This window comes from Wolffia australiana, chromosome 15 (genome assembly GCF_029677425.1).
Source record: "Wolffia australiana isolate 7733 chromosome 15, ASM2967742v1".
Classification (NCBI taxonomy): Eukaryota; Viridiplantae; Streptophyta; class Magnoliopsida; order Alismatales; family Araceae; genus Wolffia; species Wolffia australiana.
The window spans coordinates 7,593,621-7,607,713 of NC_135849.1; the positions used below are offsets into that span (position 1 = coordinate 7,593,621).

General features: G+C 38.4%; 1 protein-coding gene across 1 annotated transcript; it reads left to right on the forward strand.

The window, feature by feature from the left end:
- The first annotated feature begins 7,696 nt into the window (after nt 1-7,696).
- On the forward strand, nt 7,697-13,505 carry CSN6A (COP9 signalosome subunit 6A). Its single transcript, XM_078587709.1, has 9 exons — nt 7,697-8,116; nt 8,315-8,403; nt 11,876-11,969; nt 12,088-12,149; nt 12,240-12,318; nt 12,407-12,499; nt 12,735-12,835; nt 12,923-12,978; nt 13,274-13,505. Exons 1-9 carry the CDS (start codon nt 7,804-7,806, stop codon nt 13,353-13,355), a joined length of 969 nt encoding a protein of 322 aa, XP_078443835.1. The 5' UTR covers nt 7,697-7,803; the 3' UTR covers nt 13,356-13,505.
- Nucleotides 13,506-14,093: the final 588 nt, after the last annotated feature.

The following is a 14,093-nucleotide window of genomic DNA, read 5'->3' on the forward strand; positions in this document are numbered from 1 at the left end:
TGATAAAAACTATTGATTGATAATTTCATGTTGATAAATTAATTCAACATGTTAGTATTTGTTAAATTGCTTCAACAGAATAAGTTCCTTAATTTTCCAATTTTACCCATTTAAATATTTACAACGAATATCTCTGATAAAATTTCATTGGATTAAAAATATTTGAAATCTTTTTTATTTAGATATCACCATACTAACACGTATTAGTCTGTATCATAATTGAAATCATAGTGTTGTTGTTATTTACATCACTGAAACTGTTGATTATTATAACTAAAGTCACTTGAAAAATAAATTTACTATAAATATGGTCCATCCCAGACTTGTTATCATCATTTTCATGTTGTAATTAAGCAAAATAAAATCATCGAAGTATATGTACTGTCCCCTAGCAATATATGAATTTTTACTATAAAAACTAATGATTGTTAATCATCAAGTGAATGCATTACTTATGTGTGCTAGTATTTATTGAACACTAATTATTGATGGATTTTTCAGTGAACGTATTTATTTCATGTGTTAGTATTTATTTGGAGGTGGTAAGTTACAATTATCAACTGAATGAATTATTATTGTGGTAGTTACTTAATTTAGTAAATTTACAAAGTTGCTTCATTTACTTTATCATTAAGTGATTTCAGCTAACTGATTCATTCACTTCATATTTTAATTAATTTACCCAATTAATTCATTCACTTTAAAATTTACCCAATTTGTTTATTCACTTGATAATTTAGGAAATTTACTCGATTGATTCGTTCACACGTTAGTTTTTAATTTTACTTGACAGATTCATTGCTCGATATTGTAGTTGCTATACCGATTATGCTCATTCACTTTATAATTATGTCATTTTACCCAATTGATTTATCCACTTGATATTTTATCAATTTTATATAATCAATTCATTCAGGAATAATAGAAGTATAATTTATCATCATACTCATGAATTTTGACAACAATTCTTTTGGCAGAAATAAATGCTTCTTCCACATTCTTCATACCAAGTACTATTAACCGTTGTTGTTGAGTTTCAATGATTCCAGGACCAGTCTATCAGAGATTTGTACTGAATAGGTCACCACTTGCATAGTCAAGGATAACGAAAAGAATGACGGTTATTAAAAAAAATACTTTGCATGGCTAGGCTTGTAAGAGATTAAACATTGAAATGATGCAGTGGCATCATGGTGCCATCCTTGTCATCAATGTCCATGTTGACATCAATGTACTAGTGCTGACATTTCACTGTTATTAATTTTTGAATGATTACTAGCAATAAACATACTCTCTTGTATGCGATGATAGCTTGTTCCCGTAGAGAAAATTCTTTCCACAAGAGCACTCATCGTAAAAACAAATAATAGTTCTATTGTAATAAAGGAAAGTAAAGTGAAGTGTTTCTCTTTTATGCTGGTCCAGCAAGATAGTGGCATAATTTCCACATCATGCAATAAACCCATCCATTGATGATCTCATAGAAGTCTATGCACAATAGACTTATGACATAGTGCACCATAACGAAGAATCCAACTCACATACTTCAAAGTTCTCACATGCCCTCCGTCTCCACAATTTTTAAACTTAATGTGTACTTACCACGTACCACACATTTAGTAATATTTTAGTTATATCATTTACGGATTAGAATAATTGTGAACTAAGAAATAGATAAGATCATACATTTAAAAAATATATTAGAATAATTGTGAACTAAGAAATAGATAAGATCATACATTTAAAAAATATAATATTAATTGGAAACACAAAAATAAATATCAGAAATCTGTAACGAGGGACAATCCTCACTCTCAAGAAGAAGCCAATGTAAGAAAAAAAATTAAATACTCCGTGCAGCATGATAGACCCAAAATGGGGCATGTAATCATACACAATCTGGGACAATTTCATATGTATCAGCTTCAACTTTACAAGAATTTTCATCTCACGTACAAAAGGAAGCAAGTCATAAAACAATGTTTTTTTAATGTCATTTTCACAACTTTTACGAGCCCGAGTATTTCTTAGTAAAAATATATTTTAAAATTTGTTGATTTCTGTGAGACTAATGCTCTATTTAGTGTGGAGCATATGTTCTTGTAGGGGTGAAGACAAGGTTGAAGAGAAGAAAATAAAAGAAATAAGGAGAGAAAGGAAGAAATTTTATGTACATAAAAATAAAAAAATTATTTTATGTGACCATCTAGGGGACGACCAGGATAGCAGCGCCCAAGCCTGCCTGCAAACAGCTAGGGGCAGCAACGGGCGACACACACTCGATCGGCCACCAGAGAGGCCCCCATGGAGGCACACCATAAGCCCATAGAGAAAGAGGAGTCCACGCATGCAACAGAGGTAAGTTGTTTTAATGTGATATAAAATAAATACCAAAATTTTTATATTTTTATGTGTTTTAAAATCTTCCAAAATGGGATCATATCCCTATGTTCTTTTCACCTTAGCATCGATCGTGTCGGGTCGATAAATAACTAACATATTGCAAAGAAAACTATAACCCGCCTTCGAGCCAACTCGGCCTGAAGCCTGTGTCATTTCAGGCTTATTTTACATAGGTGGATATGATCTCATCCGTATGATCTTTTTAAAGAGGATCGGACGGTGAGATCGATCCCGTCTTATTTAATATGTTTTTTTTATTTTTCTATGACTTCTATGTTGGGTTCTAGAGGCCTTGACATGGATGAAGACGAGGATTACACACAACGGAAGACTTGAACGGAATCGAATGACATCGATAAGACCATGAAACGAAGTACCTTTGCATGGATCACATTTGTGATTTCTTAGATCCCAGAGCGAGACGAGTCAAAACATATCCATGAGATCCTCGCCATGACAAATCTCCTCCTCATTGACGAGCTCCGTTCTTTCTCCGTCGTCATTGTTACGTCATCCCGATCGGATCGGGAGTGGAGAGGAGTGTGGGGAGAAGGGAGAAGAAGGGGAAAGGCCCCTGAACAATTCTGGCGTGGGAAAATTTCGTTCAGGGCCTTCCCCTATTTATATTAAGTGGGTATGTTTCATAAAAACCCCCAAAACTTAAGTATATATTTCAACGTCCAAATGACCATTTGTGTGTGACCCTCTAGGCCCATGTATCATTTGAGTTAACGACTCCAGTGGCCCAATAACCTTTATTGGCCTTTCAAATTAATTAAATATACTATAATATAGATTAATTAACGTAGGATAGATTTAACTCAATCGATAGGTTGAGTCTCCAACACATGGGGTGCCAAGCTACACCTCGTGTTCTAGAAGATACAAAGGAGTGTGTATGGACTCACTCATGGAACCTGTTTGTCATCGGTTACAGTGTACGTATAATCCTTAATCCACTTGACGTTCCTGGGATGACTTAGGGTATGGTCAGCTGTCAAACCCTAATCAATCATCCGAGTTAGTACTGATGCATTCAAAAATCATCAGAGAACTCTTCTCCAATATTTCACTGCCTTGGCCAAGGATTTCATCACATTGTCTTCTTTGAGTTGTCACCTCTTATACCGAGGGTGGACGATCTCATCTTGACCACTCACTCATCTTCGTGAACATCTTGATGTGCCCGAACTAAGACCGTTTTGAATCCCATGATAGAGACTCGTTGGCCATAGTCAAAGTATAATCGTCCATCCACAAGACGTCTTTGGCGTCTCAGGTATAAGGACCACTTACACAACCGTGACGTGAATCAACCTGATTGACAGTTTGGTATAATGTCATTCAGGGATTCGTACGGATCAATTCAGTGAACTCTTTCCACTAAAGAGCACCCACTATCTATCATTAGTGCCTCCACATTAATGGCTACGGGACCGGCCATACTCATCATATGAGTGAGGCTAGATAGTGATATTCTATCTGGATACTTCGGTGTACTTTTCGAGTATCCATAGAATAGAAATATTTAATACACATGCTTGAAGAGTAGTGATCTCCGTATTACGACATCATCATAATTCACTAAGTCCGATCATGTATTCATGAACTTCATTATAAGCATCACACAAGCAGTTGGCCGGTATCATGTTCAGGGGGGGGGGGAATCTCGTCCTTCTTCGCCCTTGGCTATCCTCCTCATCAGTTGGCCGGTAGAGACCATCGAAGAGGGGATCACTGGCAAATCCAACGATCCTTAAGGGGGGGTTGGATCAAGCCTGTCACTCCAAAGGGCCGAGAGAACCTTTCTCAACCCTTTAATGGGGGGTTTTGAGGTTCCAATTAGCGCATCTTTCAACCAATTTCCCAAACAGTGGAGGACCCGTATGAGAATGGTGGAGCAGGAGGAGAGGTGTGACAACCCTCTAACAACTCCTAGTGCTTAAGACAATGCCAGAAGATGAAAACTTGCGCCAACATGGGAGAGAAGCAAGGGGGAACTTGCATACGAAGGCTAAGCAACGACGATCGGGGCCGCCACCCCCTTATATTCGATTCAGGGAAGTTGGTAAGCTTCTTCCGCTTCATCTAGATGAGAAACCATTAGAAAATTAATTAATTTTAATAATTTTGAGTCAGGCTAGATATGGATTGAGTTTTCGTTGAGATTGGATTTTGCAGCCTCTTTAGGGCATTTTATCAAATACCTGATATTCATTGTCTGATTTTCACAAGTTTCATAAGTTTGATTGCTTCATTTTATAAAAAAATTACATAAACATATACTAGCTCTTATCCAGACATTCATTCGGGCATTTGGTCAAACACCTTCAAGGTGTTCGACTAAATTACCCCTTTCACCCTCGATCTTCTACAATATATATATATAAGCATCTAAAAATTTTATAAAAATATATCTTTCGAGCTATGTGAGGCATTCTGTTGAACACCTCAAGAGTGTTTGACAAAATCACCTTGACTTATCACTATCTTCAACTCTAAAAATTATATAAAAATATATCTCTCTTATTTAGAACTCCGTTTGGGGATTCTGTCAAATACCTCAAGGGTGTTCGACAGAACTACCCCTTTAAATGATAAAATCAAGCATAAAAATATAAAAACATAATTAAATAGATGATGGGTTCGGTGCCTTGGTTCGTCGATGGAAAGCATGTTTCCATGGATGAAAAAAATGTGTCGATCGATTCACAATTGGTCTTTAAAATCAAACATCGGATATTCCTTTTGGGGGACTCGTTCCACCCTTGACTTTGTCATTCTGAGAATTTTCTGAAGCCGTTCACGCGTTCGGCCTCTACAAGTATCCACGCAAACACTCGGCGCTTGGATCTCTGCGTCTTCTTCTTTGACTCTTCTTGAAAATTTAGAAGATCTCCTCACCATGGAGACACTCTTCCTTGGATGAGTGGAGAAGAGAGTGGAGAAAGGGAGGGGCTCTCAAATCAGGCTTGCATGGGCGCTTAAAATGAGACCCCTTTCCCTCTTTATATTTCACTTACGGTATTTCTCAAAAACCCTACAAAGTAAAATATATCCACCAATGTCCCTATGACCTTATGCGTGTGACCCTCTAGGCTCATGTATCATTCTACTTAATAACTTTAATCGCCCAAAAAGTTTGTTGACCAACCTTATTAATTAACTATATCAACATATAGATTAATTAAATAAGGCTCGATTTAACCCAATCAGTAGATTATTTTCAGCACGTGAGGTGCCAAGCTACACCTCGTACTCTAAAAGGTACCGAGTATATCGAACTCTCTCATGGAACCTTTACCTTCATCGATTGCCTTATATATTTAATCCATCATCCGCTTGAGACTCTCGAACAACTTAGGATGGTTTATCGTCAAACCCTAATCCATCATTCAATTAGTATTGATGCATAATGGGGATCATTGGAGAACTCCTCTAATATCCTCACTACCCTGGCTAGGGATTCTCTGCATCGTTTTCCTTGAAACAATCTTCTCTTATACCGAGGGCGCATAATCCCCTCTTGACCACTCAATTATCTCTGTAAGCTTCTTACTACATCCGAGCTATGACTTGTTTGAATCCCATGATTAGAGACTCGTAAGTCATAGTCAAAATGTAGTCGTCCATTCACAAGATGCCATTGGTGTCTCAAGTCCGTGGATCACTATACAGCCATGACTTGAATCAACCTGATTGATGTTTAGGTAAAATACCATTCAGGGATTCATACGAATAAATTCAGTGAATTTTTTTTCCAAAGAACACCCACTATCTATCCCCACTGTCGCCACACTAATAGCCACAAGACCAGCCATACTTATCCTATAAGTAGGATTAGCTAGTGCTATTCTATCTAGATAATTCGATGTCAGTCTGGACTATCCATGGAATAGGAATATTTAGAATACATATTTAAATATTAGTGATCATTGTATTATGATCTCATCATAATTCACTAAGTCATTGCACGTATTCATGGACTTCATTATAAACATCACATATAATAATAATGATAGCAAATATTTTATTCAATGAACGTAAATAAGCATGGCAGTGTGATTGACTTGACGCCCACATAATATCCATCATCCTCCAAATGTTGAATCTCCTCTTTAACATTGATGAGCTCCGTTCAATCTCCATCATAGTCGTTATGAGGGAGAGAAACATATGGATTTACAAAAGTTGTTAGACAAGTGATAGACATGTACAATAGATGAGCAATCATTTAAAATGAAGGAATGATTGTTCAAGATGCAAATAGTTAAATCACACGGAATATGTCCAAATGGTTAATTAACTTATAGTGACTTTGATAGAAGATAACATTGAACTAGACTTTTGGAAGACTCATGTTTCACGAGGGAATATCCATGCAAAGCTATTGAGTAAGTTGTGGAACACTTTTAGGAAAGAGATGACATGGTAAAATGGAATCAAATATGATTGATTGGCGAAAAATATAAAGGAAAAATGAAATACACTTGGCACCACCATATTTCTGAAATTTTATGATTGAGACATCAAAACAATGATGCGCGAGAAATGAGTACTCACTTATAATGGTAGATAGTCAGATGATTGAGAGCCGAGAGGTTCCTAGAGCCGAACGAAAGCCAAGAACCTGAGAAGAAAAAAATAAGTCGGTTCTCATTTAGAGTGATAATAACTGGTTGGACGTGGGACAGAACTGGGACATCACATACGTGATGATTTCCAGACGAGACAGTTTTGGATGGAACAACTTCATATGACCCAATAAAAATGGAACATGGGACGGGGCGGAACGGGACGAAAACCACCCCAATCTGTCCAGCATCCCCATCCTGGACAATAGAGCACTTTACTCATAAACTCTAATCCAACAAATTAAAGCCAAACTCAAAATGACAAATCTCTAGCTGTCACATCTCACAAGTAGACATGGACATTCTGTTCTTTTTGTGTGAATTGTTCGTTCTGTTCGGTTTTCTAAACAGAACCAAAATAAATTCGAACAGCACATCACACAGACCTATGAGTGGTTCTTTTGTTCGTTTTGTGCGAATTTTGTTTTAGTTTAGTGTGAACGTGCGAATGTGCGAATTTTTTTCATTTTTGAAAAAAAAGAATAGAACAAAGAACAAGGCCCTGTGCAATTCTTTTGTGCGAATTTTTTTTTCCGTTTCAAACAAACAGAACAGAACAACCAGTCACAAGGTACACCTGAAATTGGGCCGTTTCTTTCTTCAAAGGCCCATTAACTTCACCCTATTTAAACAGACTGAGAGATTAATCCAAGGCGTGTGCCCTATAAAGGCGTTCTTCCGAGTTCTTCCGAGTTCTTCGTTGCATTCCTCTCCGATCAACGCAGGAATCGTCGTCATCGAGAAGATTTTCGATCGGTGCGTAGCCATGACTTCATCATCTGGCAGCGGGCTGACGTTCAAGCTTCATCCGCTCGTGATCGTCAACATATCCGATCATTACACTAGAATCAAGTCCCAGGCGCAGCTCTCGCAGGCGGCGGCCGGCGGCGCTTGCTGTAATGGCGGCGATTCTGCTCAAGCTTCTTCCTTGACGCCTGCGCCGCCGCTGAGGGTTGTTGGGTGCGTTATCGGCGTCCAGCGAGGTCGAACTGTCGAGATTTTCAATAGCTTTGAGCTCGTGTTCGATCCCGTCTCCCAGAGCATTGATCGCGCCTACCTTGAGAAGAAGCAAGAACTGTGTAAGGCGTTTTTTACGTCCTTGATTGTTTATACGTCGAGATTGATTCTCGTTTAGGGTTTACCTCCGCTTTTGCCGAAGCAAATTTCTGTGAAATTTTAACTGCATACCCTTGTTTTTTTTTACTTGCTTTTATTCTGATTAATTCATTTTCTTGCGGTTTTCTGATTTTTCTGTTGTTTGGATGCCTGCGAACCAGATAAGAAAGTGTTTCCCAACTTCTATGTGCTCGGGTGGTATTCAACAGGAACTGATGCGCAAGAATCAGATATGCAGATACATAAAGCTGTAATGTCCTATCTCTGCACTATTATTTGTTTATCCCTTCGTTTCAGACGATCTTTCTTCTCCAATGCTGGTTATGCAGTACTTCATGTGGTCTTTTTTTGCGATGTTTGCATGCTGTATCTTCCCGTCTGCCTTTTAATTTCTCATTACTTCACAGTTCTTTGGCCACCACTGATGGAAACAACTTGAATTATAATCTTCTTTCTCTTGGGTGACTTTTGAGAAGGGAGTTCTAAAAGAGCACTGGATATCTGTCCGCCATAATCTGGATAGGAATATCTAGTCAAGATTTATTTCTCTGAGGCGACGGTTTTAGTCCACAGCCTTAAAGTGGATGGGTTTAATGAATGATCCTAGATTTCTTAATGATGATTTTCCCACTAAACGCAAAGTTATTTGAGCTACTTGATTTGACCAGCGAATTTCCCAGTGTTTTACTCTGGAGGAGAGAAGAATCCACAGATATTACCTGCTTTATTGGATTAGTTTTCGTTGAGAAATATATTTCAAAAGCTCGTGTCCAACCAGAGGAGCCAATTTTTATATTCAATGGTAATTCTGATATGGAAAACTATTAAAACTGTCTCTCAGTACTCAACGTTTGACTTGTTGAGAGTTTTGTCATGCTTTTCCGGTCATTCTTGTTGCCACATTCTTCAGTCGCTCTGTTTCTGTCGTTTCGTTCGATTCTGATACATAGCCATTTAGGTGGGAAACTTATTCACCACTTCCCTTGTGGAATAAGTGTTAAGATCCCCTAGTGGACGGAATAACAGCTTGCTTTTTCTTTTTCTTTCACTATCTTCTCACCTCATATATTCCAAATCATTTTTCATGGTTATTGTCTCGTCTCGTGGGGTGACTCCAGAGATTTAATGTCATGGAATAAGCAATCAATTACATGTAATTTCAGAGATGATAACCCTAACAGTGGCTCTAATAATTTTTGGATTTTGAATATATTTTCTCATGAACATCCTCATGAAGTATCTTTTTTTATCCTTTTTTTAATTCCACTGGGAAATACTAAAACTGTCTAGTTTGAATTGAGTCGTTGAAACTTTTTACTCTATTTTGTAAATCTAGTCGATTGTAAATTTACGACGAATTCTCTTCCAAATCCCTGTATTTTTCCTGGCTCAGATTTAGTGACCAATAGCATGGGTTGTATAACTTTAGATTCTTTTTGAATGTGCCAGTGAATGACCGAAAGAATGTACTTGAACATTTTTCTCTTCTAGTGGTGCCTTATTTTATGTTCCCTGAGCGGACTCTGGGTCATTGAGTAGATTGGTGGATGAGGGATTGCGTTCAAAAGGACATTACTGACTTACACAATAGAATGTCGCAGTAAAACTCTGTTTAAAAAAAACTAAGTAATATTGTAGGAGTGTCCAGTTGGGCGCATCGGCCAACTGTGTGGTCGGCTATGATCGTAGGATGTGTGCCAAAATGCACGATTCTAAAATGATATTTTTAGCAGTCCTAACATTCATATTGAGTGAGCGCTCTTCAAACTTTTACTCCGTTGGCAAACAACAAAATTTTCTTCAAAATTTTGTATTTTCTTGTTTTCAAAAAAAAAGTTGTCTTTTCTCAATTGTCTTTTAGTTTCCACTGACATATCTTTCCTAAAACTGCAGTAATTTTGTAAAAGTTTCACAGATTTCCTATAAAAACCTCATCAAATCGGTCCATAAAGGGAATTCAAAGGCCCATCTAAAATGATTCAGATGAAATATTAGTTGATAGACTCCTGATGACAACCTACCGAAGATTGATTTAGAGATGGTAGAGGAAGGTGTTGGAAGGGCGGAAGGAGTGAAGGAGGATGATCCAGAACTTGTCCAATGCATCAAGTCTGACATCTTGTCTGATATGATCCAGATTCCCAAACCCATTTTGCGGCATGTGTTATTTCGACACACTTAGGGCAATTGAAATGTCTTCTCCCGACACTTCTCCCCTCTTTTCTCTCTAGCGAGGTCCATCTTGTAGCTTATCCTCTCTAGATGCTGCCCATTTTCCCAGTTCCTTCTTCACTGTCCTTCTCTTTCCTGAGAGGAAACAATGTTCTTATCATTTGTAAAAGAGACATTGGTCTGCATGGCTCCCATTCTCGTCGAGCCAATGCTCTATCGCCTCAAATTCTGAATCACTTCAATTGGCGTTGGCTCTCAGTCCACTCCAACTGCCTCGACCACATGGATAGGTTTCTCGACTGCATCCTTTTGCACTTGGATCAAATGTGATGGGAGAAAAATAAAATTGCTTGCTGCTACCCCAGCCTCACTCCAAATCTCTGTGATACAGTCCTTGCGACCACTGCCATGGACCTGCACAGCCTACCATTCTCTCCACGACTCCGTCATTTCCACCCTGACTTCCACAGCCTGTCTCCATCATAGCAACTCAGTGGTGCCAACAGCCATTGAACTCCGTTCAGACAGTTTTAGGGCACTGCCTGACCTACCGAAAGGGGTCCCTGATATGATCCCCAACCCCATTTAAGGGTATTTTTATTTTCCCTCTCTGCATGTTCCTTTTAATTAGAGTAGCCCTCCTTTAGGAGGGCAGCCTTGAAGAAGTATTGTCGAATTGTTGTTCACCTATCTCTACGTCAGCAACTTCCATCCCAGTTATATTCCCTCCCTTGACATATACATCCCACCCTTCTCCTGACAATGCAACGCCCAGTCAGCCAGTTGCTCCTCTTTCCGTTTCTTTTCCACTAAGAGCTCTAGTTCTTATCACTGTCAAGCCAAATGCATCTCCCAGACAAGAACTACAATGGTTATGGACGACTTGACTCATTATGATGAAAGGATACTAATACCCCCACGGAAGGTGTCTATATAGACCTCTCGGATCCCTTTCTGGGCGTCCTTTGAATGGGCTTCTTTAAAACACGATCAGAGTTCTTAAAATTTTCCTTTTAAAGTCTTAAGATCCAGAGGCTTTTGGGAAGGAAGAAGGAAATGGTCTGTATGACATAGTTTCCTGTGACAGTCGCATCGACATGATAGATATATTGTCTCGGTATTGTTCCGTAACAAAATTATCAGAACTTGAAAATTCGATAAAGATTCACTACTGAGTAGAGGAAGTTATATGCGGCTAAAGTTAAGGAAGAGACACTCTTGGAAGAAGGATGTGTATTTTAACCTGTGATCAAGGCATGTTTCTTCTTGATCGCTTGGTTTTCCCCGTTCATTTGATTTTCCTATTCGCTGCTAATAATATTTTTCATTCATTTGTTTTTTCTTGAAAGAAATATTTTTCATTCATTGGAATGTCGATGCTTCATCTCCAAGTTAGGAACTAGGTTAGTGCTTGCTTAAATTGTATGGATATGCTATACTGATGCCCAAACCTGAACTTAAACTTGTGAAAGTAACCCTAGATATTTAATTGGTGTCTTTTCAAAGCTATTTTTGTTCGCTAACTTTCTGATATTCCATAATCTATATAGCTGATGGATATTAACGAGAGTCCGGTCTATCTTCTCCTGAACCCGACCATCAACCATGCTCAAAAAGATCTTCCGATTACTATTTTCGAAAGTGGTAAGGTTAATTATGTCGTTGAATTCATTCATTTATTTTTTTATTTCTTGGTATAAACTACTGACAGCTATGCTCTTATTCGGATAATCTTTGGCGCTCATCTGCTGATGTACACTAGAGCTGCATGTCATTGACGGGATCCCACAGTTAATTTTTGTTAGATCTACCTATACTATTGAGGTATGTTTCCAACAGTTCATACATATTGTGAAAGGAGCTTCTGATCTTAGGTAAGGGAAGTTGATTACTAGTTATTTATGTATTTAATAGACTGTAGAAGCGGAGAGAATTTCTATTGATCACGTGGCCCATCTCAAGCCGTCGGATGGTGGTTCAGCTGCAACACAATGTATGAGATAATACCTTTTCCCTGCTCTTGTGCTTATTTTTATTTGCCCTAAAAAAATTTGCGATATTTCTTTTATCCTATTTCGCAGTGGCTGCTCATTTGACAGGCATTTATAGTGCAATAAAAATGCTTAACGGCAGAATCAAGCTAGTCTATCAGTACCTTCTTGCAATGCAAAGAGGTTAGTTTGTTCAATTTTTTTATCTTTTCTTTGCTTTTCATTTGGCTAAATATTACAGAATAAACAGAAGGTTGAAAACATAGCCTTATGAATGAGAACAATATAAAAAACATAAACATTCATGCTTATTCCTTTCTGTTTCTACGTACGCAACATTTCTTCAGTTACATTCCTTATAATATTCTCTCATGAGTTTGAAGTTTCCTAGTGCTTACGTGATAATTTCTCATAACAGGGGATTTGCCTGTGGACAACTCATTACTCCGGCAGGTGTCTAGCCTTATGAGAAGATTGCCAGCGATTGAATCAGAAAAATTTCAGGACGACTTTCTAATGGTGAGCCCTTTTCTGACTTTCATGATGATTGCCGAATAATTGAGTATTAAATTTTGTGGTTCACTGCTAATACTGATATGTTTCCAGGAGTTTAATGACACGCTTCTCGTCACCTATTTGGCCATGTTGACGAGTTGTTCTAGGTATGCCCTACACCATCAAACTCTCTTAATTCACTCTAATGCCCTTATGGCACATTTAATTGGATTAATCAGATTTTTTAGCTTAGACTTGAATTAATCCGAATTAATGAGATTGCGACACTTGGCGAATCCAAAAAACCCCGGAAAATCATAAGGCACATTGAATAATTAAGATAAATCTATTCTGAGTTAGAGAATCAATATTTCTATGAATCCAATGTCAAACAATTTGTTCTAAGTATGCCCTGATATGCTCATAAGATTAAGCAAGCTGAAGTTTTTTTTCAAATTGCAGTACTTTGAACGAGCTGGTGGACAAGTTCAACACGAGCTACGAGCGCCAAACAAGAAGAGGAGGTCGCACTGCATTCATCTAAAGACTCTAGCGAGAGAAACGGTCTCTCTCTCTCTCTCTCAATTAATCGATCTCCTTTATTCAGAAATATAAGAAAAAAAAGAAAGAAAAAAAAACTCAAGTGGATAGCTCAACCAGGGCAACAACGATGCCATTGCCGTTAGCGCACAGCCATCCATGAGCCGCCAATAATGTGGCTCGTTGCCGCCCTCCTTTTCAGACTTGATTGGGCAGGAGCCCAGAGCCCTGACACCCTCGTGACAGGCATTGATCTTGCCCACATTGCATGCTAAGCCAATGATGATGATCAATTTGCATCCTTTGGCTGTGTTGAGCGTGTAGGAGTTGCCGCTATAGTTCAGGGACACTAATGAGATGTTTTGTCCCGGGACGAAAAAATTGCCCTGTCTGAGGATACGGACGAATTTTGGAACGAAAATGTCTCGGGGACCACTGGACGGGACGGTTCTCGTCCCGTGGGACAAAAAAACCGTCCGTCCAGAGGTCTCGGACAAAAAAACCGCCGGATTCACATCCGACAATGTGGCCTCGCTATGACAATTTGCATCAAGGTCCCTGTATTTTTTCATGCGTGCAAATTGATGCCGATCAGAATTAATTGTACATATGTCCATTTGTATTCTCTCTCCTCCATATTTCCCTTAAAAACATATAAAAATCAATATTAATATATTAAAAATAGAAAATGGGTTTTTTCCTGGGACGAATTTTGAGATGAAAATTCGTCCCGGGAGGACTG

Coding starts and splice junctions, on each gene's coding strand:
- CSN6A (XM_078587709.1), top strand. CDS start 7,804: ATGACTTCATCATCTGGCAGCGGGCTGACGTTCAAGCTTCATCCGCTC. Junction 12,319..12,406: donor TGGTTCAGCTGCAACACAAT/GTATGAGATAAT, acceptor CCTATTTCGCAG/TGGCTGCTCATTTGACAGGC. Junction 12,836..12,922: donor TTCAGGACGACTTTCTAATG/GTGAGCCCTTTT, acceptor ATATGTTTCCAG/GAGTTTAATGACACGCTTCT.